A 25,315-nucleotide genomic window follows, 5' to 3' on the forward strand; every position below is an offset into this window, starting at 1 on the left:
CCGCGCAGGCGCCCTGTGCGCCCCGCCCCGCCGCGCGTCGGGTCCCGCCCCCGCCGCGCGCCCCGCGCCGCCGCCACGGCCCCGCGCGGGCGGGCGGTGCCGCCTCGCGGCCAATCGGCGGGTGCGGGGGGCGGGCGCGCCCGCCGGGACACGCCCCCTAGCCGTTGCAGGATCTGGCCGCCGTTGGCCACGGTGGGCGTCACTCGCGCGCCGCGCCACCAATCGCGAGGGGGCGAGGGAGGGACCCGGCCGTACCACGCGGCGGGGGAGTCCCTGTGCGCGGGGCCGCGCGCGCCCCGCGACCTTCAGGCCCGCGCCGAGGGCAGCGCGCGCGCCCCCCCCCGCGGTGGGGCCGTGGGACGGTCCGAAAGGAGTCCGCGCGCGGCGGAGGCGCCGCCGGCGGCGCTGCGGCCCCGGGCCCGGGGGATTGTGCCGGGCGGGGCCGGGCCGGGCCGAGCCGGGCCGGGCCGGGATGCCCGGAGGGGGCTCCGGGGGTGCGCGGGGCTGGGGGAGAGGGGGCGGGCGGAAGGATCCGTGCTGCGCTGGGTGAGACGTTGCTGCAGTTGGCGGAGGGAGATGTAAACAATCCTGAGCGGAAAGAAGTCCCTTCTTAAAGGCGCCGCGTCCCTTTTGGCAGGGGCGGTGCGGATCTGCTCTCCCAAAGCTTGGGGGGCTGGGGTGGGGGGGGAAGGAGGGGGTTGGGGGGTCCCGGGCCTTGTGCCGGTCCCTGTACTGATCCCGGCCTCGTTCCTGGACCCGCCACCCCCACCCACAGTGGCGATGTCCCACTCGGGCCCCACGTTCGGGGGCGGGGCTGCACTGGGGGAGCCATGGCGCGGCTGCCCCACGGCCTTGGGGGGGCTGAGGGGGCCCCGCTGAGGCACACATGCCGTGGGGACACACGGCTGGGGGGAGCCATGGCGGGGGCGGGGGGCGCCCCTGGGGGGGCTACAGGGTATCCATGTCGGCGGAGAACAGGACAGGGGGGTCCCCGTGGGACCCTCGCCCCGGGACCCCACGGCCAGGCGGGGCACGGCCCGCGCAAGAGGGTGTGGTCTGTGTCACCCCTGTGTCGCCAGTGAGGGGAAACTGCCCTGCCCAGCCCCCACACCGGCAGGGCACCCCCGGCCCTGGGGGAGAGGCCACCGGGGACCCCCGGGGTGGCACCGCTGGCTCCCAGGCCCGGGGGTTCCCGGGGGTCTCCAACCGCTCCCTCCCCGCCACAGAGTCCCTGGGGCTGCTCCCCCCCCCGGTCACCTGAGCAGGGCGGGGGTGGCGCTGGCACGGGCCTGGTGGCACAAGGGGACACCGCCACCCCCCTCGCGTGGGGGGGCACCCTCAGGGTGGGGAGGGGACCCGGCCGGGGGGCAGGTTGGGGTCTGGGGACAGATCCCCTGCACTGGGGACAGGGCAGCCCCGGCCAGGGCAGGGCCAGGCAGCCGCCACCGTGCCAACCCGACCGGGTAGGGAGAGGGGGGGACCAGGTGGGGACAGTGGCCGGGCCGGAGCAGGTGGCCAGGCCGGAGCGTTTGGTCGCGGTCCCCTCCCCTTGCAGGGCACAGGCAGCGGGGCTGGACCGAAAAGGCAACTTTAATTGAGGCAGGTTCGGATGATGTCCCAGCACCCCCTGGCCCCGGTGGCTGGGGACGGGCCCGTGGCTGTCCCTGCCAGCCGCGGGGCCACAGCCGGTCCTGGTCGGTCTGTGCGTGGCAGGGCGGGGTGGCTGCCCGGGGTCCCGCGCGGGGCCATGCCAACCCCGCTCCCGGCGCCCGTGCTGGCCCTGAGTGTTGCTGCCGGTGCCCGGGGGCTGTCCCCGCCCGGGCTGGCCGGTCTGCTGAGCCCGTGGCTGGTGAGGCGATGCCCGCGTGGGTCCGTGGTGCTTCCCCGGCGCGTGCGAAGCGGGATGGGGAAGGAGGGGTGGCGGTGGCAGCAGAGATGTGGTGGTCACCTCTTCCTGCCCTGCCAGCGGCGCAGCAGCCACTGGGTGACGAAGGGCCAGGTGGCCAGGAAGAGCAGCGTGCGCAGGGACACGGTCAAGCGCCATGGGGACATCACCTGGCGAGGGGACAGAGAGAGGCGGCATGGGGAAGGGGACAAAGGTGTCACTGCTGTCAGCAAACTACCCCCAGCCCTCCATTGAAAGGGGCCACTGGCACTGCTCGGTGGTCCTGGTCACATCCTCCTTGTCTGGAGATCCTGCATCAACACCACCATCCCTGGGGACGTGTCTTCACGGATGTCACCTGCTCCCCAGCTGAGTGTTCCTTCCCTAACCTCCCCCTGCTGTGTCCCCAGGCCCCGTGGGCTGTCGGGTGGGCAGGGGGACCCCAAGGCCACCCCACAGGGCTTCCTCCACTCCCAACTCACCTGTGGAGCAAGTGCCAGGCTGGGGTCTGTCCCAGCTGTGTTCCCCTGCAAGACAAGAGAGGGTTTGGGGTGCAGGTGATGCTGGCACCCCCCTTCCAGCCCCTGTGTCCCTGTGAGAGGGATGGAATGGCCTGGAGCGAGTTCGTGCAGGGCTCCTGCAAGGGATCCAGATGGTGCAGCTGGGCCAGGACTCCAGGGCAGTGGGAACGAGGAATGGTGGGACAATGGGAATGAGGGGGGCAGCAGGAATGAAGGGAATGGTGGGAATGAGGGGGCAGTGAGAATGAGGGGCAGCAGCTCCCTGCCTGCACCCTGGGCCGGATCAGGGCAGCACCAGCCTCAGCCCTGCCAGGATGTGTCACCAACCACCATGGGGGTCCCCGATCTCCACACCTGGCCAGCCCTGTCCCAGAGCCCGGAGCCGAGCCCCGCTGTCCCAGCCAGGTCGGTGCCATGTCCCAGCCCTGCCCCCAGCCCATACCTGGGCAGCGCCGAGCGTCTCCAGGCGGCTCAGCCGCTCCCGCACTCGCCGCAGCTCCTCCTGCAGCGCCCGCACCGTGCTGGCCACGTGCACCTCCAGCTCGGCCGCCAGCCCCGGGGCCAGCTCGGGGGTGCTCCCGGGGTCCCCCCCGGCCAGCCGAAGATCTGCGGGCATAGGGACAGCACGCGGGTGGCAGGGGAGGCTGAGCACCACCCGAGGAGCCCCGGGGCTGGCACTGCCCACCCTGGTGCTGTCACCCACCGGTGAGCAGCGGCTCCCACGGGGTGCCTACCGTGGGCTGCCCATGCACAGCCACTCCCAGCCCAGCCCGGCAGCCCCACAAGCACCGAGGCTGTCCCCAGGGCCATGGGCCACTGTGTCCCTCCAGTGCCACGGTGGTGGCAGTGGGTGACCAGCCCACCAATAGGGTGGGTGCAGTGGTGCATGTAGGTCACCTTGTGACACCTGGTGAAGGTGCCAGCACTGGGCAGGACACCCAGGGCCAGGGCAGCTCCGCCCTGCCCTCCCCCGGGCCCACTGAAAGCCCCAAACCAGCCTGGCAAACACCTGGCTAATCCAGGCTGTGAGCAGCACACAGGCAGGGACACGCTGCCAGCCCCCGTGCCAGCCCTTGGGGACAGCCCAGCCGGGCCTGATTGGCCTCGGCACAAGTTCACTCCCAAGGTCAAGCAGCCCAGAAGGGAACAGTAACAGGGGAAAGGGTGAGACAGGTGGGCTGTGCCCAGGTCAGGCAAGGGCACCATTCCCATGGCTGAGGGTGGCAATGCTACTCTAGGGCAGCCCAGTATGTCTGGGGACAGCACAGAGGGTGGCAGGAGGCTCCTTGTCCCCTCCCTGCATTGGCACAGCTCAAGGCCTGGTGGTCCCCAAACACCAGCAGCAGTGGTGGGTGGCATTAGATGAGTGGCACTGCTGTAACAGTGTCCCCAAGGCCTCCAGGGCACAGGGCCCTGCTTCCCCCCCTGCCCTCCTGGGCAGAGCTCAGCCCTGGCACCACCCACATCCAAAGGCACTGGTGATGTGGTTGGATCAGGGGCAGGAGCTGGGCACAGGGAACCAGGGACCTGCATTCCCTGCCTGGCTGCTGGAGGGGCCAGTGGGGCATCCTCCAAATTTAGGCAAATTAGTACCACTGCAAGAAGTGGGCAAAGGAAGGGCTGTGTCCTGGAGGGGTAAAGCCACTGAACTGCTTGGGGACCAAGGGATGCAAAGACAGGACTCTTGTGACTTCCTTCAGCTACTGATGACCCAACTGTGGCTGCTGGAGCCAGATTCTGTCCCCTGGGGGTGGCCCCAGCCCCCCAGGCCAGCCCATGGGAGGTGGGGGAGCGGCATGAAGGGGCGCAGGGACAAGCTCTGCACCCACCTCTCTCGGAGCCCAGGACTGTGAGGTCAGTGCTGCTGCTCCCCTCGGCTCTTCTGCCTTCACCCTGCTCGCCCTGCCCAGCACTGTGGGGCACCAGGGGCTCAGGCCCGGCCTGGATCCCGTTTGGGGTGAGTCCCTGTGCCTGCCCAGCCTGTGAGATGGGAGAGAAGGGCCCTGAGACCCCCCACTCCCCTCCCTGGTGGCATAGAGGGTGATCCCAGGGCAGCAGTGGAGTCCTTCTCTGCCTTGTACTGGCATTTTTGGGGGTGAAGGGTGTGGGGCTGAGTGAAGCTGAATCCCACTGATAGCACCAGCCAGCACCTGCTTTGGGAGCTGACAGAGCCCCAGAACCCCTGAGGGAAGTAAGGTGCCCAGGCTTGAGATGGCAAAAGAGGGACTCACTCCCTCCTCCCACTGGATCCATGGCACCTCAAGTGCCAAACGTGGCTGGTGACAGCAAAGAGCAGGGAGAAGTGGCAGGAGAACAATCCAGGTGGTGGCACCCATGTAGGGCTGTCGGCCTTGCCCAGCCCCAACAGCTCCCAGTGGCCCACCAGAGATGCAGCACAGGAATGGGGGGCTGGGGAGGCTCCTCAGCATCCCCCTGTGATGGGGACCAGGCTCCAGGAGTGACACGAAGCAGAGAGGTGCAGGAGGGTGTCCCTGTAGGTTTTGTGAAGCTCCCAGGCTGGTGGTGCTGTGCAGAGATGTCTGTGCAGTGTGGGCAGGGCAGGGCTGGCAAAGCCTCCAGCGCTTCCTCCGTTACCTTCTCAGGCTCCATCTGCTCCAGGGTGTCACAGAACGTGTCCCCCTCGGAGTCACTCGTCACCTGGCTGCCCTCGAGTGCCTCGGGGGCAGGAGGCAGCCCAGCTCCTGGAAGGGAAGCACAGGGCTGAGCCCCGAGCAGGGCAGGGGTGTCCAGCTGTGTCTGGAGGGCAGCAGGTGGAATGAGGGATCTGCATGTCCAGGGCAAGGCAGGAGGAGAGGGAAACTGAGGCACTGAGGGGGAGGGAGGAAGCTCCATTAACATCGCCCAGATCATGGCCATGGATCCAAGGACTGAAATCCCTCCTCTCCTGCCCACAGTGTCCCATTGGCACAAGACCCACAGCCCGTGGCAGGACAGGGACACTGCCCAGCTCCCCGGGCACTGCCAGCCCCAGCGCTCCAGGATGGCACAGCGGGACACTGGCGCTCACTCCGTGACCATATTTGCTCCCGGGGGAAGGCTGGAGCAGCAGCAGGAGGAGGAACCTCCCTGCAGCACCCTGCCCACCCCAGGGCACAGCCAGGGGCCCCTCGAGGGGGGCACAGGGAGGCAGGGGGTGACTGCACGAGGGGCTGTGAGAGGAAAGCCAGGGCTGAGGCATCACTAGGGAGGGCCAGGGCTTGGCACCGTGAATCCCAATGCCAACAAAGCAGCAAACTTGACTCGAGCCAAGGAAGAACCTCCTCACATGGATCACGGTCCTTCCAGGGTGATGTTTTCCCAGTCCACGGGGCAACAGCCTCCCCTTGTCCCTGCAGTTTAGCAGAGTCAGGCCCCTTCTCACAGGTAGGAGTGAGGCAGAGCCAAACCCACATGTCCAAGGTTACCCCAGCGAGAGCTGGGCCCAAGAACAGCCCCGTGACAGGGACAGTGCCTGGAACACCAGCAGGGCTGGAGCAGAGGTGCCTGAAGCCAACAGTTCCATGGGTGGATGGAGACTGAGCCCTGCTGCCTGCTCTGTGGGGTGTCTGCCAGATGCTGGCCACACCAGGGACACCAACCTGGCACCAGGGACACCAACCTGGCACGTGCTGCCCGTCCTGCTGCTCCCCAGGTGTGGTGTCTTTAGGGCTCTCCAGAGCCAGGCTCACTGGGACTCCCTGGCTGGGGCCATCCGGCTGCTCCTGACTCTCTGCATGGAGGGAAGAGGCAGAGCAGGGTCATTTTGTGGGGTCAGAGTTGTGTTGTCCTTGCAATGCCCTCTCTGTGGGCTGGGCTGCCCTGCCAGCACAACCAGGGGACACATGGATGTCAGGGACCAGCCAGGGACCAGCAGCCTCTGGAGGTGCCAGCAGCTGGCAGGGAGGGAGAGGAGTCAGCTCTGTTTGCTGACAGCCTGGGAATCAGTGTGAACTCATGTGGCTTTACCCTGTGCAGACCACCTCGCTCACCCAAGGGTGGCTGGGGTGTCCCTGTCCCCAAGCCCCTGTGGCACCAGGCAGAGGGATCAGTGCTGGGTAAACATTGCCAGTGACTGTCCTGTCCCAGGCAGTGCCCACAGCCACTACACACCCACATAACAAACAGCCCAACGCAAGAAGTGTTGGCTGGAAGAGCCTTGTGTGGGCAGCAGCACCCAAGGGCCTGGGGCAGCAGCACCCTGAGAAGGCCTGATGGGGCCCCAGCCCTCCCCACCGCCCTGCGGAGCCCACGGGGTTAATCCCAGCCATATTTCCAGCGGCCCCTAGGACTTTGCTCCCTGCTCCTGGGCAGACAGGTGTGTAGCAACGCTGCCCTGCTGCTCCTTGTCTACACTTCTCTGCTGTTCCCAACCTGCCTTTGGCATCCCAGGAGACCCCCAGAGCCCACTGAATGGGACAAGGGCAGCCCCCCTACACAGAGGGCAGTGCCAGGGCTGTCCTGCTCCAGGTCCCTCACCATTCTCAAATCCTCCTCATGCTGTGCTGTGACCCACAGGGAGGGTGGGTGCAGGCAGGGTCCTGTCACCTCACACAGCACCAGAACAGACCTGGCTCCAACCAGCCACGTTCACAAGACTCTGGTGAAAGCACCACTCACTGGAGACCTGTTGGGACCTGGAACCAGCCATGGTTTGGGTTCCAAGTGCCACTTTATAATGTGCTGTCTTTGTAAATAAACAAAACCAAACCTGCCCAGACTCCCACCTCTGTGCCCCAAAAGCTGCTGGAAGCACCTGCCATGCTCCATGCTCTGAAATCCCCTTTCTGCTCTGGTTATGGGCAACTAAAACTGCAATTGCAGAGTCTGAAGGCGAGTTTGGGAACCTTTAGCACAAATGACTCAACACCTTCAGGAGCTCAGGGCTTTGCACCTCAGTTCCAGCCACCTCGGGCTCGATCGCCCCACAGGCGCCGCCAGGTTTAGATTTAAGTGACAGTGTCATCTGTAAGTGACACTCCCAAGCGGATAATGACCAGTTTAGACACAGCTTCTATGTTCCAGAGAAAAATCTAAGTCTGCCTTTTAAAGGGATTCTGCATCAAAATGGAGAACAAAGCAGCTGGGTACCACAGGAAGGAGCAGCGGCCCTGGGGCCAAGCCTTACAGACAACACGCTTTTGGCATCCCTGTTGGAAGCAGGGGGTGACAGGCACAGGACAGATGCCTGGGGAGTGAGTCTGCATGCCAGGGCTCTCCCAGACTACTGACAGGTCACACACCCACTGTGAATATGTCCTGAAAGCTCCTGTGCTGCTAAGCTGACAATGCCTTTCTGAGCCCCCACAGCAGCCCCTCACTCCCCCCGGCTGCTCCTCACCAGTCAGACACACCCAGCTCAGCCCTGCACTGGGGGAAGGACAGGTCCCCCGCCCCCTCCCAGCACGAGCCAGCAGCCAGAGGCATGGAAAGGGCTGGGAAGGATTCTCCTCTAGCACAAACAGATCCAAATAATCCCATTTCTCAACTCCTGTTTCTCCATATCCACTCCATGCAGAAGCTGGTTGGCCTATCCAGATGTTTACATCAGCTGACCCGGAGTCCTGCCCAGAGGTGGGCCAGCGCCAAGGGGAAGCACAGCCTCCCTGGGAGCTGATCCCTGCCCCACTGCATACAGGGACTGCCGCCAAGGGCCACTTGGAAGCCAAATCTCGAATTTTCGCCCCAAAGTTTTGCGGAGACAAGGCCCAGAATGAAGACACACCTGTGTCATGCAAAGGGACACCCGTGTCACGCAGAGGGACACCCGTGTCACACAAAGGGACACAGGTCTGCCCGAACAGCACCTCGGCAGCAGCTGTGCCGCGGCAGGGCCGGTGGGATGCAGTGTGTCCATCCCGTGCTCCCCCAGGGAGCAGCAGCAGGATGTGCCCTGGGGACGAGCAGGACCCCAAGGTGGTGGCCGTGCCGCCAGCAGGGGACAGCGGGAGCGCAGCGCCGGGAGGGCAGCCCAGCACCGAGAGCAGCGATGCTCCGGGCACAGCCGGGGGGCAGCGGCTCCCACTCACCCCCCTTCCTCTTGAAGAAGGACTCGGGAGGCCGCGGCATGTCGTGGATCACCTCGTAGAGCGGCTCGAAGTAGCGGAACATGTCCTGCGTGCTCTCGTCCATGGGCACGGTGTCGATGACCTGCGGAGGGCCGCGGCTGGACACAAGCACCGCGCAGCGCCCGGCCCGGCCCCGCCGCCCGCCCCGTTACCTTCTGGGCCACCTTCTTCATCTCCGCCACGTACGCTGCCATCGCCTCCTCCTTGGACATCCTCCCCAGGCTGTGCCAGGCGTCCCTGCGGGGCCGGCGGCCGTCAGCGGGGCTGGGGGCAACCGGACCCCAACCGGACCCGGGACTCCCCCGCTCTTACCACTTGTACCGGCCGATGGGGTCCCAGAAGCCGGGCCGCGGGTCCTGGCAGCACCCCGCCGTCGCCTGCTTGTAGTAGCTGTAGAAGCGCAGCATCTCCTCGTAGGACGGCCGGTACGCACCTGCGGAACGCGGCTCAGCGGGGCCGCCGGCGCCGCGGCTGCCCGGCCCCGGCCCCGGCCCCGGCCCCGGCCCCGGCTCCGGCCTCTACTCACCGCTCCGCGGCAGCCCCTGGATCACCTGCACGGCGGCGCGGAACTGCGCCCCGCAGCTTGGCTCCTCCATGGCGGGACCGGCCCGGCACGGCACTGCACCGGCACCGGCCCGGCGCGGGTCCCTCTCCGTGCGGGGACAGCGCGGAGCCAATCAGCGCCCGCCTTCCATCTGCCCCTCCGCGCCGCGCCCAATCAGCGCCCGCCTTCCATCGGCCCCTCCGCGCAGCGTCCAATCAGCGCACGGCTCTAGGAACGGGCCCCTCCCACCACTGCGCGCTCTGCGCTGCGCTTGGCGCTCGCGCCCTCTAGCGGCCGGACTGTGCAGAGCGGGGCGCCCCCTGGCGGCGAGACAGTACAGCACAGGACGAGCGGGGAGGCGGCGCCGCCTGGCGGGAGCGAGAGGGATTGCAACGCTGAGGACACGGCGGGACAGGGACAGCGGGACAGCGAGACAGCGGGACAGGGACAGCGGGACAAGCAGGACAGGGACAGCGGGACAGGGACAGCGGGACAGGGACAGTGGGACAGCGGGACAGCGGGACAGCGGGACAGGGACAGTGGGACAGGGACAGTGGGACAGCGGGACAGCGGGACAGTGGGACAGGGACAGTGGGACAGGGACAGCGGGACAGCGGGACAGCGGGACAGTGGGACAGGGACAGTGGGACAGGGACAGCGGGACAGGGACAGTGGGACAGGGACAGTGGGACAGCGGGACAGCGGGACAGGGACAGTGGGACAGGGACAGCGGGACAGGGACAGTGGGACAGAGGGACAGGGACGGTGGGACAGAGGGACAGGGACGGTGGGACAAGCAGGACATGGACAGCGGGACAGGGACAGTGCTCAGGGATAGTGAGCCAGGACAATGAGAGGGTGCACAGGGACAGTGGCACAGTGCAAGACAGGACCGGGACAGCACAGATGGACAGTGCTCCAGCATAGTGAAAGAGTGCATCAGGATAGTGAAACAGGGCACAGTGACAGAGAAACAGTGCACCAGGAGAGCTGCATCCAGATAATGCACTGGGGCAGGGCACCGGGGCAGGGCAGCAGGACAGGACTCTGGGACACTGCAGCAGGACAGTGCCCCAGGGCAGTGCTCCAGCACCCAGGAACAGCGAGGCTGTGCCCCAGGCCGGGCCCATGGAGCACTGGGACAGAGCACCAGGATAGTGCTTTGGGACAGTGTTCCGATGCACCACGGCAGTGCAGTGTCACTGTAGCAGTGTCCCAGGACTGGGACCCTGTGCAACAGGACAGTGCAATGGAACAGTGCCCCAGTGCTCCGTGACACTGCACCAGGCACAGGGACAGTGTTTGGTGTCCACAGGGTTTCACCCACCTGGGCTGTGCAGCAGAACAAGGCAGGCAGGAAGTGTTAAAGCACAGGGATGCTCCGTGACACTGGCACAAGTTGCTCAGAGAAGCTGTGGCTGCTCCATCCCTGGAAGTGTCCAAGGCCAGCTTGGACAGGGCTTGGAGCAACCTGGGACAGTGGGAGGTGTCCCTGCCCAGTGCATGGGTGGCACTGGATGAGCTTTAAGATCCCTTTCAACACAAACCATTCTGGGATTCTGAGATAATCACCCAGGGTACAGGGGCCACACGTGGGGACACTGAGACCATGCATTGTGACACCAGGACAATGCACCAGGTGTGGGGACAATGTGCTGGGGCCATGTACCAAGGGTCCCAGGGGAATGGGAATGATGACTGGGACATTCCACTGGGAAAGCTGGACAATGCACTGGGACAACACACTGGGGAATAGGGACACTGCACTGGGACAAGGCAGGGCTGGGATACTGCTCTGGGGATCTGGAATATGGCACTGGGACAGTGTCACCAGGGCACTGGGCAGGAGCAGGGTCCCATCACATGGTGAGGGGACAGCTGGGTCAGGCAGAGCAATTGTTAACTATTATCCAGCTTTATCCACTGTTACTTTTATCCACTGTATATTTCTGTCCACTGTTAATTATTATTCAAAGTAATTAATTATGATAGTAAGAAAGGGACAGAATTTGGGGTCTCCACACCCCCGAGGTGCAGCTCCTTCTCTTTCTGCTCCAAGGGCTTTCCTTGAAGGCAGGGAGCTGTGGAGACATGGGGACATGGGTGACCTGGTGGAACAAGGTGGAACAAGGTGCCCTGGGGACGTGGGAGGTTCTTCAGTGCCCTGGGAACCAGCTGGATCTGACCCTTGCCCAGGGCTGGATGCTGGGATCGGGATGCACAGCAGCTTTCAGCATCCCTGTGCTGCCTTCATCATTGCCTTACACTCTGGTTTTCCAACCTTAATCCCACCTCCAAATCCCAAATCCAAGTGGGGCAACACTGCCCCAACACCTCTAAATCTCATTCACATCCTCTGGGGCAACATTTCCTTCGCCAACTGAAGATAAATAAATAAAACAAAATAAATAATGAAAAAAAATACAATAAATAAAGGCAGCGAAGCCTTTTAAAGCTCCGGCCATTTCCAGGCTCTGACTCAGGATTCCTGCTCGGAATAGCGACAGGGCCTCTCTGGCTCCGGCTCCCAGCAAAGCCAGCCCCGAGTCCCCAGCGCTGATTCACGGCACACGTGCTGTGCTATAAGCGGCCGGGAATGCGAGCTGCTGTTTTCCATGGGATCCCTTCCAACCCTCTGGCGGGCGGGAGAAAATAGCAACGCCTCGGGAGAGGGGGAGCCGCACCGGGATTTGTTCGTGCTGCGGATTTTGCAGCCAGAGGTGTTTATCCTGGTCATTCCACCGGGTCGAGGCATCTGTTGCTGAATTCCTGGGAATGCAGTTTCAACGGGAGGAAGAGAACTTGGAGCAGAGCCTGGTTATGCAAGTCGTAAGTGCATTTTTGGGGTGACTGCGGCGTTCCCCTGTCTCCAAAGCATTCAGGAACAGCTTTATCCCCCCAAACACAGGCCAGGAACTGCACAGATGTGCCCCCAGCCATCCAGATGTTGCAGGAGTTGCTCAGGTCCTGAACTACTGCACTAAATACTGTCCCAAGCTGCTCAGTTGCTGCCCAGATGTCTCTCTGCATGTACAGATGTTGCTCTGGGATAACCAGAGATTGTCTGAGGAATGCCCATTTGTTGCTCTGGGTGCCCAGATGTTGCTCAGGATGCACAGATGTCACCCAGGATGCTCAGATGTTGCCATGTGTGTCCCAATGTTTCCCTCAGCGCGCCCAGATGCTGCTCTAAGTGTCCAGATGTCACCCCAGGATACTCTGGTATCACTCAAGGTGCCCAGATATTGCCCAGATGTTGCTTCACTCTGCCCTGCTGTCACCTCTGGATGCCCAGCTGTCCCACCCAGGCACTGGCAGCACCACTGCTGCCCTGGCACTGGGGAAAGTCACCTCCTCTCCCTGTCCTGCAGCTCCAGGTCCCCACAGCCCAGCCAGGCCAGGGGTGGCTTCCCCATCCCCCTGGACACTGTGGATTTTTGGAAGAAGCCTGCGGCCACCCATCCCTTCCTGCCCCACCCACCCTCAAGTGCTAGCTGTGGGGAAATGGCAACCGAGAGGAAATGGCCTCAAGCTGGGCCAGGGGAGGCTCAGGTTGGACATCAGGAGGAATTTCTTCATGGAAACGGGGGTCAGGCCTTAGCAGGGGCTGCCCAGGGAGGTGGTGGACTCCCCATCTTTGGAGGTGTCCCAGGAAAGACTGGATGTGGCACTAAGTTCTCTGGGCTGGGGACAAGGTGGGGTCAGTCACAGGCTGGACTCGATGATCCTGGGAGTCTTTTCCACCCTGAATGATTCTGGGATCTGTGTGTACATGGCTGCACACACACATGGCTGTGATGGCTGCACACATGTATGTGATGGCTGCACACACATGAAGGTGATAGCTGCACACACACACATGTATGTGATGGCTGCACACATGTATGTGATGGCTGCACACACATGAAGGTGATAGCTGCACACACACACATGAAGGTGATGGCTGCACACACACATGTATGTGATGGCTGCACACACATGGCTGTGATGGCTGCACACACATGTATGTGATGGCTGCACACACATGTATGTGATGGCTGCACACATGTATGTGATGGCTGCACACACATGAAGGTGATGGTTGCACACACACACGGATGCAATGGCTGCACACACACACACACTCGGGGCTCTGGGATTGGCACTTCCCAGCTCGTGCTGCTGCCACTCCCTGGGTGTGCCACCAGCGGGGATGGTCACCTGCAGGTCTCAGCCCCTGCCTGTGGCCCCTCAGCCTGGTGCCATGAGCTGGGGACAGGGCTGGCACGGCAGGACTGGGTCCCCACGTGTGACGGCAAAGAAGGTGCCCTAGGTCCCCACCGGTGCTCCCGGGGTGGCACCTGTCCCCGGGCAGGGCGGGGTGCCCTGGTGGTGACCGGTGTGTCCCTTGGGCCGGTCCCCGGTGCAGGCGGACCCGCGGGGGGCAGTAAGGACTCCCGGCGTGTCCCGGGACGGACCGGCCCTTCGGGCAGAGCGGCACCCACTGTGCAGGAGAAGCACCGGGGTGCACGCCGGACCCGGGCCGTTCCCGGTGCAGAACGAGCCCCGTGCAGCCCGGATCCGGTGCGCTCCCATCCCGAGCAGCCCCGGCAGCCGCCGCTCGCCCCGGGCAGGCACAAACGGTTAACAGCGCCCGGGCTGCCGTGTGGCTCCTCCCGCTCCCTCCCCGCGGCCGGCCCCGGTCACGGCCCGGCCGCCCAGCCCCAGCCCCGACCTCCGCCACCGCCCAGCCCGGTTACACCGGCCGGGGGCACCGGCAATACCGGGAGCACCAGAAGTGCCCGGGGCACCGGGAGTACCGGGGTGCCGGGAGCGCCGGGGGTACCTGGAGCACCGGAGTCGCGGGAACACCGGCAGTACCGGCGGTACCGGCTGCACCGGGGGTCCCGCGTCATGATCTGCGGCAGGAAGGCGCGTCCCGCCGCCGAGCAGCTCCGCGCCCCGTCGGACGGTGCCGGTGGCTCCCGCCGGCCCGGGAGAGCCTTAAAGAAGATGGGTGAGTTCAGGGGGAACCGGGCAGAAACTCCGGCAGGGCTGTGCCACAGCGGGCCGGGAGGGATCTCCGTAGCTGGGAGAGTCCCCGAAGTGGGTGGGGACCCTTGTGGCACGAATAGGTCCCCATGGCAGGGTGGAGGCCCCCATGGCAGAGAGGGGTCCCAGGGACAGAAGGATCCCCCTGGCTGGGAGGGTCCCCAAGGTCACCCCAGAGTAGCTGTGCATCGCCCCAGCCGTTGGGGGACAGCAGGGTCAGGGTTTGGCCACATCACAGGTGACAGGAGCCCCCTTGCTCTGGGTATTTATTGTCCCCAAGGCTCAGGTCCCACTCCCCGGGACTCTCCCCAACACCCTGCCTCAGTTTCCCCACTCAAGGGTGCTGCCCATGACACTGCTGGCACACGAGGTTCACTGGTCCAGGCAGGGGCAGTGAGTGCCCGGCAAGGTCAAGGTGTGTCCCTGGGAGCAGCCAGCCCAATCTGGAGTGGGAACAGTGGGAAGGGCTGGGCTGGCCTTGTGCCGCACGGCTTTGGACATGGGGCTGTGTGCCTGGAGCTGCTGCCGCTCCGTGCATCCATGTCCGTGTGTCTGTGTGTCTGTGTGTCTGTGTGTCTGTGTGTCTGTGTGTCCCTGAGTCCCTGAGTCCCTGTGTCCTTGTGTCCTTGTGTCGTTGCATCAGTGCATCCATATGTCCATCTGTCCCTGCACCCCTCTGTCCATGCACCAGGATGTCTGACTGCCCATGCATCCCAGTGCCTGTGTATCCATGTGCCCATGTGTTCATGTGTCCTTGCAGCACTGTATCCATGCATCCCTGCATCCCTGTCTCCATGTGTACATGTATCCGTGCATCCCTATGGCCACGTCACCTGTGACTCCATGGGACCTCACCGAGTATCTGTCCATGCATCCACATGTCCATGTACCTGTATCCATGCATTTGTGCACCTGTGCATCCATCTACTTGAACATCCATGTGTTTGTGTGTCCTTGCAGCAGTGCATCCATGTATCCATACATCTCTGCATCCATACATCTCTATCTCCTTGCATCTGTGCATCCAAATGTCTGTGCATCCACGTGCACACACAGCCAGGTGTGATGCATCCACCCACCTGTGCCCACATATCTGACATCTGTGTGTCCATCCCTGTGTCCATGTACCTGTATCCATGTGTCCGTACATCCATGTGTCCATACATCCATGTGTCCATATATCCATGCATCCTTATGCTTGTGCATCCATGTGTCCCTACCTGCCCTCCATCCTGCACCTTGGGCGGGATGTGACCACACACAAGGTGGTGGCAGCTGGTGGCTGTGTCCCCGAGGCCATGGCTGGCTCAGGATGTCCCTGTGAGCCCCAAAACTGCCCTTTCCCAGCCCAGGAATGGAATCTCTGTCCAGAGCAGGACGTGGCCCCTGGGGATGTTAGGAATGGCTGCCAAAACAAAAAAAGGGAGGAAATAACCACACTGTGAATGGATGGAAAAGTCCTGGCTGAGGCGTGGGCCTGCGAGTCCCCCGAGTCCACCCTGTCATTGTTCCCAGCCTGAGCTCCGCTGCTGGCACCATCCTGGCACTCTCCATGCAGGATCCGGGTGGCTTTGCTGGGATTTAGCAGCTGGGCTGTGTCACTGCTGTGTCCTGTCCCTCCTGGGCAGCCACACAGTGCTCCAAAGGGGCCCAAGGGCAGTGGCTTGCCCTGTTTGTTCTCTCCTGCCAGTCCCATCCCAACACACTTCTGTGCCATCCCGTCTGTCCCATCTTGCCCCGTCCTGCCCTGCCTGCCCTGTCCCATTCTGTCCTGTCATGGATGTCCTGCCCACTCTGTCCCATCTAGTCCAGTCTGCCCCACCCTGTTCTGTCCAATCCTACTTGTCCCATCTCATCCCATCTTGTCTCAACTGCACTGTCACACTGTGTCATACCCATCCCATCCATCCCATCCCATCCCATCCCATCCCATCCCATCCCATCCCATCCCATCCCATCCCATCCATCCCATCCCATCCCATCCCATCCCATCCCATCCCATCCCATCCCATCCCATCCCATCCCATCCCATCCCATCCACCTCTCCTGTCCATCTCATCCTGTCCTGTCCCATCCCTCCATGCTGTCCCATGCCAGGCTGTGCTGTTCTGTCCCATTGTGTCTGTCCCATCCTGTCCCATCACGTCTGTCCTGTCCCATTTGTCCCACTTGTCCCATGCCATCCCATAGGACGTAGATGTGCCCACAGATGCACATGACCCCCCCACTCCCACCCCATACCCCCAGAACACCCTTAGAACCTCCAGTGCCCCCCAGTGTCCCTTGACTCCCCCAGCAGCTCAGGGTTTGTCCCCGCAGGCCTGACGGAGGACGAGGATGTCCAGCGGATGCTCCGGGGGTCTCTGCTCTGGAAGGTCAAGGCCAAGGGGGGCTCCAGGGAGCGGCTGTTCCGCCTGCAGGAGGACGGGGTGACAGTCTGCTTCGAGGGACGCTTCAGGCGCGCCCGCTCCCCCCAGAGCTGTGAGTGCTGGGACTGTCCCACGGGGGCTTGGGGACACTGTGACACATCCTGCACTGCTCTGAGCTGCAGGGAGGGGCCAGGTCCTGGGCAGTGTCCCTGACCCACCCCAAGACCCCTAGCCAGGACCTGGACCCACACCCAGACCCACAGCTGGGACCCAGATCCCAACCCAGGACCTAGTCCACAACCTTGCACCTGGACTCCCACCCAGAATCCACACACCATGGGAGACCCAGACCCCAATCCAGGATGCCCACCTGGAACCCAGACCCTACCCCAGGACCTGGACTGCCACCCAGGACCCAGATCCATTCCCAGCACCCAGAACCCCACCTGGAGCCCCACCTTGGACCCAGACCACAGCCCAGTTCCCAGACCTGGATCCCCATCCAGAACCCAGACCCCACCTGAATTCCAGGCCCCAACCAAGGAACCAGACCCCAGCCCAGGACCCAAATCCCCATATGAGAACTAGACCCCACCCTGGGACATAGAACCCCACCCAGACTCCCAACTGTGACCCAGATGCCCCCTGGGACACAGGTTCCCTCCTGGATCCCTGTGACCTTCACCCCAGATCCCCACCCAGGACCCAGACCCCAATCAAGAACCTGCACCCCAAGCCTGGGATCCAGACCCTGACCCAAAATATGAATCCAATCCAGAATATGGACCCCCACCCAATACCTGAACTCCAACCCACTTCACCCAGCACCTCTCAGAACCTCCCAGTGCTTCCCAGTACACCCCACGCTAAGCCCTCACCCTTCCCCATCCCCCTTGGGGTCACCACAAGGTCCCATCTCATCCCAGCCAGACTCTGGCCCCCTCCCCGGCGTCACCCGTCTCTTTCCACCCTCCCGTCTGGGATGGGTGCCTGGAGCTGGCACGGCTGCCCGGCGGCTCCATCCCCTGCCAGCGTCCCGCTCCCCATCCCCGCGGGGCCAGCGGCCGCGGCTCCTGTCTCGCCTGGGATTAGCGGGTTAAGCCCGGCTGCGGCACGACAGGAGCCCAGCCCTGTGCCCCGGGGCGCCGCGGGTGTCCATCAGCAGCCAGGGTGTCTTGCAGGATGCTCGCGGGTGGGTGACCCGCCGAGGGAGCACGTCCATCGTCCCTCCCCACCCCGCGCGTGTCCCCGCAGTCTCGGTGACGCACCTCGAGGGGGTGCGCGAGGGTCGCCAGTCGGAGGGGCTGCGCAAGCACGGGGGTGCCTTCCCCGAGCGCCACTGCTTCACCCTCGTCTTCAAGGGCCGGCGCAAGAACATGGACCTGGCCGCCCGCGGCGAGGAGGACGCCCGGCACTGGGTGCAGGGGCTCACCAAGCTGATGGGGCGGCTGCAGGCCATGAGCCAGATGGAGAAGCTCGATCAGTATCCTTTGAGGGACCTCTGGAGGCTCGGGGACAGGTTGGGGACGGCTGTGGATGATGCCAGGTGGTTTCCTTACCCCGGCACAGCTGGATCCATGGGGTCCTGCAGCGAGCAGACAGGAACAAGGACAACAAGATGTCCTTCCGGGAGGTGAAGAGCATGCTGAGGATGCTCAACATCGACATGGATGATGTCTATGCCTCCAAGCTCTTCAAGGTACCTGTCCTGGGCTGCACCACCCACTGTCCCTGCAGCTGTCACCAGGAGGGAATTGCTGGCTCCTTCTCCGCCTTCCCCAGCACAGAGAACTGACAAACTCCTCACAACCAAAGCCACCCACTGCCACCAATGGTTGGGTCGCATCAGGAGCACGTGGTGGGGTGGGGTGAGCTGTCCCAGCCACTGTACGGTGTGTCCCCAAGGTGTGACATGTCTCCCCCATGGAGAGTTGTCCCTCTGGGCATCTCCCAAGGTCCCTTTCCACCTGGGGAAACTGAGGCACAGATCTCTGCTCTGCTCCCCCCCAGACTGGAGGGTCAGAGGGCTCTGGGTGGGGGAACAGAGGGGATGTGCTGGTAGCTGAGCCCCACCAAACTCATCACACACACACTGCCAACTCCAGGGGACAGACAGGACAAGGCAGGGGTGGCCGTACCCCCTCCCCACAGGGAGGGGACAGTCCCTGAGGTTGGGCTGTGTCCCCTCAGGAGTGTGACCACTCGGGCAACGAGCGGCTGGAGGGCAGGGAGCTGGAGGAGTTTTGCCGGCGACTGCTGCGGCGGCCGGAGCTGGAGGAGCTTTTCGGGCGCTACTCAGGCGAGGATCGGGTCCTGTCGGCTGAGGAGCTGCAGGATTTCCTGCGGGATCAGGGCGAGGACTCCAGCCTGTCCCAGGCCCGTGCTGTCATCCGAACCTATGAGCTCAACGAGAAGGGTAGGGCTGAGGGTGTGGGATGGTGGGGTAGTGGGATGGGCACTGCTGGAGCCACGGGAGGCCATGGGTGGTGTGGGGATGGGGCTCTGCTTGGTGGTGTCACCCCCCAAACTGGCATGGAGTCCTCCAAGGCTTGGGTGAGTGCCCCTGTGTCCCTTCCCACTCTTGTCAGCCACCCAACGTGTGGCCTGGCTGATGCCTGGTGGATGTGGCGCTGCGGGGACAGGGGATGAGAAGGTGGGGATGGACATGAGGTGAAGTCCCATGTCTCCTGAATGATGTGACATCAGCCCTGGTATGAATGTGACACTGCCTCAGGTCCCTCCATGGCAGGTCCAGGGTGAACATGGCACTGGGAAGACAGGGGACATCATGGTGGGGATGAAGGACATCCATGTCTTAGGGTGTCACAACAGCACCTTGAGGGTAGATGTGGCACTAGCAGGATGGGAGACATCAGATGGGAGATGGGACACAGAGGGACACATCTCCTGGGTGCCACAGTGCCAAGTCTGGGGTGAACATGGCACTGTGAGGATAGAGGGCATCAGGATGGGGACAGGGAAATTCCACACCCCATGGGTGTCAACATGCTATGTCCAGGGTGAATGTGGCACTAGCAGGATGAGTGACATCAGGATGGAGATGGGACACTCAAGAGAACTTACATGTCCCCTGGGTGCCACAGTGCCAGGTCAGGGGTGAACATGGCACCGCTGGGACCTCCAAGTGGGGAAAGCCCCCAGGGTGCCACCCTGCCAGCACCCCGCCAGCCCTCCATGACACCTGTCACCATGTCCCACAGCCAAGCAGCAAGACCTGATGATGCTGGATGGCTTCATGATGTACCTGCTCTCTGCTGCGGGGGACATCCTCAACCAGGAGCACACCAAGGTGCACCAGGACATGAGCCAACCCCTGAGCCACTACTTCATCTCCTCCTCCCACAACACCTACCTGACCCGCAACCAGATTGGCGGCACCAGCAGCACCGAAGCCTATGTCAGGTGGGTGTCCCTGGTCCCCTGGAGCCCCAGAAGGTCCTGTGGCTTGAGGGTGACAGGGACTCACGTGGTGGCAGGGCGCTGAGGGCAGGGTGCCGCTGTGTGGAGCTGGACTGCTGGGAGGGCTCTGATGGAGAACCTGTTGTCTACCACGGCCACACGCTCACCTCCAAAATCCTCTTCCGCGACGTTATCGAGAGCATCCGCGACTCTGCCTTTGAGGTGAGGCTGGGGCTGGCAGCCCTGGGGGGTCCTGGGTGCTGAGTGCTGGGTGTTGGGTGCTGAGTGCTGCCCATCCCTGTGCCCAGAAATCCCCCTACCCCGTCATCCTGTCCCTGGAGAACCACTGCGGGCTGGAGCAGCAGGCCACCATGGCCCGGCACATGAAGGCCATCCTGGGGGACAAGCTGCTGACACAGCCCCTGCAGGGGCAGGACCCCCATGATCTCCCCTCCCCAGAGGTAAGGCCACCCACCCACCCACTGCAGTGTCCCCATGTCCCCTCCAAGCCCTGAGCTCAGCCCTGCCTCCTGCAGCAGCTGAAAGAAAAGATCCTGGTGAAGGGCAAGAAGCTGCCAGAGCTGTGGCAGGAGCCCCGGGGTGTCACCTCCCTTCTGGACCCCGAGGAGGAGGAAGAGGAAGAGGAGGAACAGGAAGAGGCTGAGAAGGTGCAGGAGAGAAGCCCCCGGCGGGTAAGGGACTCTCCAAGGATGTGGTGCTAGGAGACCAGGGCATCCTGGTGGTCCTGATGGATCAGAGCATCCTGGTGGTGCTGGGGAACCATGGAGTCCTGGTGGTACTGGAGGACCATGGCATCCTGGCATTGTCCCAGGTGAGCACTGCCCCAGGTGAGCACTGCCAGCATCCCCCTCTGCAGCACCACTCTCTCTCTCTTCCAGTCGCTGCAGTCTCTGCAGGAGATCAAACCTCTGCAGGTGGGTCATGGCATGGAGCTGGGGGTGCTGACAGAGTGGGTGCTGTAGGGCTGTGAGCAGCCACCACTGCCTGGCAGAGGGGACTGAGCTTGGGGACCCCTCAGCTGTGCCTCCCTCTTCCCATTCGGATGGGTGGTCCCCTTCTGGGGTTTATGACACTTTGGGGTCTCCATCACATCCAGGGTGACCTGTTGGGGTCTGTATTACCTTGAAGGGGTGTCTCCATTGCTTCAGTTTCACATCACTTCAGTGCCTTCATCACCTTGAGGTCTCTGTCACCTCAAGTATTCCATCACTTCCAGTTCTCCCTCACCTTGGGGTCTCCCTCACCTTGGGCTGTCCATCCCCTTGGGCTCTTCGTGACTTCAGGTTCTCAGCCTGCCTGGGTTCCCCACCAGCCCCTGGTCCATCATTCCATTGCCTCAGCTTCAGCACCACCTTGGGGTCTCCAGTGCATCAGGTTCATGGCTTTGGGGTCTCCATGGCTTTGGGGTCTCCATGGCTTTGGGGGTCTCAGCACTCAACACTAACAGAGTAGGGAGGTGTGTAGACCCTCGGGCAGGCAGGTGGCCACCAGAGTCAGGGTGGCCCTGATGCCACGGTGGGTCCCGCAGGCCAAGGACGCATCACAGGTGTCCCAAGAGCTGTCGGCCTTGGTGGTGTACTGCCAGGCTGTCCCCTTCCCTGGGCTCGCCCAGGCCCTGCGCCACCCCCAGCCCTGCCAGATGTCCTCCTTCAGTGAGAGGAAGGCGCGGAAGCTCATCAAGGAGGCTGGTGAGAGTGAGGGGATGGGGACAGGGATGGGGACAGGGATGGGGACAGGGATGGGGACAGGGATGGGGACAGGGTTGCTCCATGCTCCTCACATCACTGGGATCCAGGATGGGCTGAGAATGATGGGCTCTGTCTCTAGGGTGGCTCCATGGGTGGTAGTCAGGGTCACACTGGCCTCACCCAGGCTGCTCTGGGTGGATGGGACTGGGGTCTGCTGGCAGGGAATGGGGCCAGAGGCCAGGGGTGGGGTCACAGGACCGGGATCAAGGTCTGGGATCAGGGTTTAGGATATGAATTTGGGTCCATGGCCTGGGGCTGGGAATAAGGTGTGTGTCATAAGTTCAAGGGGCTGAGGTCTGGGATGAAGATCTGGGCTTGGGGGCAGAGTCCAGGGTCAAGATCTGAGGTCAGGGCCAGAGATCAAGATCAGTGTCAGTGTTCAGGGTCTGAGGTCCAGGCTCAGTGTGTGTGGCCAGAGTCAAGGTATGGGGTTGAGGGCTGTGATTAAGATCTGGGTTAGGGTACAGGGTTGAGGGTTTTGGAGTCTGAAGTCCAGGAGTCAGGGTCTGGAATCAGGGTCTGGGATCCAGAGTCAAGGTCCAGGTCAGGGGTCTAAAGTCAAGGTGTGGGGTCAAGGTCAGGATCCAAGGGCACAGGTTTGGGGTCAGGAGTCCAAGGTCAAGGTCCAGGGCTGGGGCCTGAACACCAGGGTCTGCTTTCAGCGCCTGGGTCACATTTCAGACTCAGGGTACACCCAGTTGTGCAGGCTCTGTCCATGTCCCTGGGCCCATCACCCACTGCTGGGGCCCCCAGCAGCCCCCAAGGGTGCCCCACTGAGCCATGTCCCCCACCCAGGCCCGGCGCTGGTCCGGTACAACACCCGCCAGCTCAGCCGCGTGTACCCGCTGGGGCTCAAGATGAACTCTGCCAACTACAACCCCCAGGAGATGTGGAATGCCGGCTGCCAGCTGGGTGAGACCCCCAGCCCCCCCATGACCTGTCACCTGTCCCCAGAGCTGCCCCCCACCCTGACAGCCCATCCTGCTGTCCCCACAGTGGCCCTCAACTTCCAGACTCCGGGGTACGAGATGGACCTGAACGCCGGGCGCTTCCTGCCCAACGGGCGCTGTGGTTACATCCTGAAGCCTCTCTGCCTGCGCAGCCCCCCTGGGGAGACATCCCGGCGCCTGGCGCTGCACATCAGGGTGAGGACACCCCTCGACCCCCCACTGCCACCCACATCCCTGCTGGGCCACACCCATGACATTCCAATGCCTGGCCAGGTGCCACCTGCATGCCTTTTCACAGGTGACGCCAACTCCACTCCCAACCAGGTGCCACCCAACCTCTTCTGGGTGACATCAACCCCATGTCCAGCCAGATGCCACCCATGTCCCCTCAGAGTGATGCCAACCCCATGTACAGCCCAGTGCCATTCACACACCTTCTCCTGGGTGCCACTCTTCTTCTGGGGACATTGACCTTGTCCTCACATCTGTTTGGGAACCACCCATGTCTCTACTCCTGGGTGACACCAACCCTGTCCCCAAACCCAGCTGGTACCAGCCACCTCCCTTCTCCCCACCCTGTCCCCAATCCCAGCCAAGTGCCACCCCCATCCCTTCTTCTGGGGACCCAGCCATATGCCATTCATGTCCCTCCTCCTGGATGGCACCAACCACCTCCCTCCCCCTCACCACACCCACACTCCTGACCTTGTGCCACCCATGACCCTTCTCCTGGGTGACACCAACCCTGTCCCCAAACCCAGCTGGTGTCAGCCACTGGGCGGCATCAGCCACCTCCCTCCTCTTAACTCTGTCCCCAGTCCCAGCCAAGTGCCACCCATGTCCCTTCTCCTGGGGAATACCTCTCTATGCCTTTTCCCCACACCCATGTCCCCCCGAGCCCCTTGGGGTCCCTGTCCCCTGGTCCCCAGCTCCCTGTGCCACAGGTGATCACAGCACAGCAGCTGCCCAAGCTGAACAGGGACAAGGGCAGCTCCATCGTGGATCCCTTTGTGCGCGTGGAGATCCACGGGATCCCAGCTGACTGCGCCAAGCAGCAAACCCACCACAAGCTCAACAACGGTGAGTGCTGGCACTGGGCACCCCTGGGGACACCCCTGGGCACACTTTTTCCCTAGCACACCCCATCATGACTCCCATTCCCCTACCATGGACCCCATTGCCCCAGTATACCCCACCACAGCCCCATTATGACCCCCTTTTCTCCAGTACACCCCACTGTGGCAATCCCCACATTTCCCAGCACAGGACAGCAGCTCAGCTGAGGCAGGGGCAGTGCCCTGGGGGTCCTGCCACTCCCTGTGGGGCAGTGGGGGTCCCTGATGACCCCGGTGGCAGCAGTGGGGGGGTCTCTGCGGGGCAGTGGGTGGCCCCAGTGGCCACACCCACCCCTCACCCCGATGTCTCAGGTTTCAACCCGCGCTGGGAGGAGACGCTGCGGTTCCAGGTGAGGGTGCCCGAGCTGGCCCTGGTGCGCTTCGTGGTGGAGGACTATGACAGCACCTCCAGCAATGACTTCGTGGGGCAGTTCACGCTGCCCCTGCCCAGCATGCGCCAAGGTGGGTGCCACCCTGCTGCCCCCGGGGACGGGGATGACCCCCTGCCACCCCCTGAGCCCCCGTCTGTCCCCAGGGTATCGCCACATCCACCTGCTCTCCAGGGATGGGGCGTCCCTGTCCCCTGCTACGCTCTTCGTGCATGTTCGATGCAAGAACCTGTGAGGTGCCCACGGGAGGGACATCAACGTGCCCGAGGTGCCCGTGGGAAGGACATTGTGTCCCCATGCAGGGGACAATGGGCTCCTCCATGGGTGGGCACCCTCCTGCACTGGAGACACCCCGCGCCCTGTGTGAGGACAGTCCGGGGACACTGCTCACCTGTCTGTGGTGACAGCAGGGCTGGGAGTACCCAAAGGGGTGGGGCCACCCTTCCTGTTCCCCAGTGCCACCCCATCTGCTGGTGCCCTGCTCCTCCCTCCTTGAGAGGACAGAGAGGCTGTGACAACCAGGATGGGCTGATTGGGCCACCGACAGCCCAGCACAGCCCCACAGGGGTGACATGGGTGAGAACAACCCCAGATGTCACCAGTCCTGGCCTTGCTTGATCCCAGCCCCTCCCTTGGGGTGCAAGGACCACGCCATCACCATGGAGTCCCTCAGGGGACCCTGCCACCACACACTCCATTGTGCCCAGGTGGGGACACTTTCCCAACCTCTGCTCTGGCACCAGCAAGTCACAGATTTATACCCCAGGGTCAAGCCAGTCGAATAAAGGTTTTATTTTAACAGAGCCTGTCCCAGTGTCCCTGTCACCCCCCGGGGCCCATTGTGGGTGGATCAGGGCTGAGCCCACCCCCAAACCAGCAGTGCCCTAGGGAGCTGCCAAGCACCCATGGGTGCTGCACCTATGGAAGCTGGGGCGAATCATTGGAGCAGCCCTCAAACCTGCCATGGGAACAGGGGGAAGGTCCCACTGGGTGTCCCCCCTCTGCACCCAGCCTCCCCTAGCCCAGGACAACAGGGGCACAGGAGGGGACACAGAGGTACTTGCATAGGTGACACAGGACCCCAAGCAGGGGGGATGTGATAGCACTGCCAGCGGGAGGTGATGGCCTCCTGGTCCCCACCGAGGCCCCACAGGTCCAGGCTCTCGGGGCACATGCTCTCAGGGTCTGTGGTGCCACAGGGTGTGACAGGGACACGCAGGGACAGGGAGGCGTGGGAGTGCATAGACGGGGTCTTGG

The 25,315-nt window shown here is 63.3% G+C and overlaps 2 protein-coding genes across 9 annotated transcripts; one reads left to right on the forward strand and one right to left on the reverse strand.

Moving 5' to 3' along the window:
• Nucleotides 1–1,572: 1,572 nt before the first annotated feature.
• Nucleotides 1,573–9,189, reverse strand: ACBD4 (acyl-CoA binding domain containing 4). Of its 4 annotated transcripts, XM_085083360.1 has the most exons (10): nucleotides 8,998–9,160; nucleotides 8,784–8,904; nucleotides 8,624–8,708; nucleotides 8,433–8,553; nucleotides 6,026–6,136; nucleotides 5,002–5,108; nucleotides 4,236–4,386; nucleotides 2,849–3,012; nucleotides 2,368–2,412; nucleotides 1,573–2,055 (listed from the first exon to the last, which is right to left on the reverse strand). In XM_085083360.1, exons 1-10 carry the CDS (start codon nucleotides 9,065–9,067, stop codon nucleotides 1,945–1,947), a joined length of 1,086 nt encoding a protein of 361 aa, XP_084939486.1. In that variant the 5' UTR covers nucleotides 9,068–9,160; the 3' UTR covers nucleotides 1,573–1,944. The 4 variants fall into 4 exon arrangements, with proteins under 4 accessions (XP_084939486.1, XP_084939488.1, XP_084939487.1 ...); XM_085083362.1 differs by lacking the exon at nucleotides 6,026–6,136 and having other exon boundaries at nucleotides 8,998–9,161; XM_085083361.1 differs by lacking the exon at nucleotides 2,368–2,412 and having other exon boundaries at nucleotides 8,998–9,161.
• Nucleotides 9,190–13,253: 4,064 nt separating this feature from the next.
• PLCD3 (phospholipase C delta 3) lies at nucleotides 13,254–24,861 on the forward strand. 5 transcript variants are annotated; one of them, XM_085039877.1, is made up of 16 exons: nucleotides 13,254–14,011; nucleotides 16,366–16,527; nucleotides 17,670–17,898; nucleotides 17,985–18,114; nucleotides 18,606–18,831; nucleotides 19,637–19,838; nucleotides 19,913–20,057; nucleotides 20,144–20,296; nucleotides 20,375–20,527; nucleotides 20,735–20,770; nucleotides 21,385–21,544; nucleotides 22,400–22,516; nucleotides 22,601–22,749; nucleotides 23,484–23,634; nucleotides 23,982–24,131; nucleotides 24,205–24,861. In XM_085039877.1, exons 1-16 carry the CDS (start codon nucleotides 13,909–13,911, stop codon nucleotides 24,291–24,293), a joined length of 2,355 nt encoding a protein of 784 aa, XP_084896003.1. In that variant the 5' UTR covers nucleotides 13,254–13,908; the 3' UTR covers nucleotides 24,294–24,861. The 5 variants fall into 5 exon arrangements, with proteins under 5 accessions (XP_084896003.1, XP_084896001.1, XP_084896004.1 ...); XM_085039875.1 differs by having other exon boundaries at nucleotides 13,256–14,011; nucleotides 20,372–20,527; XM_085039878.1 differs by having other exon boundaries at nucleotides 13,262–14,011; nucleotides 20,372–20,527; nucleotides 23,499–23,634.
• The last annotated feature ends 454 nt before the right edge of the window (nucleotides 24,862–25,315 follow it).

Source organism: Lichenostomus cassidix, chromosome 27 (genome assembly GCF_008360975.1).
Source record: "Lichenostomus cassidix isolate B80296 chromosome 27, HeHo_3.0, whole genome shotgun sequence".
NCBI classification, from domain to species: domain Eukaryota; kingdom Metazoa; phylum Chordata; class Aves; order Passeriformes; family Meliphagidae; genus Lichenostomus; species Lichenostomus cassidix.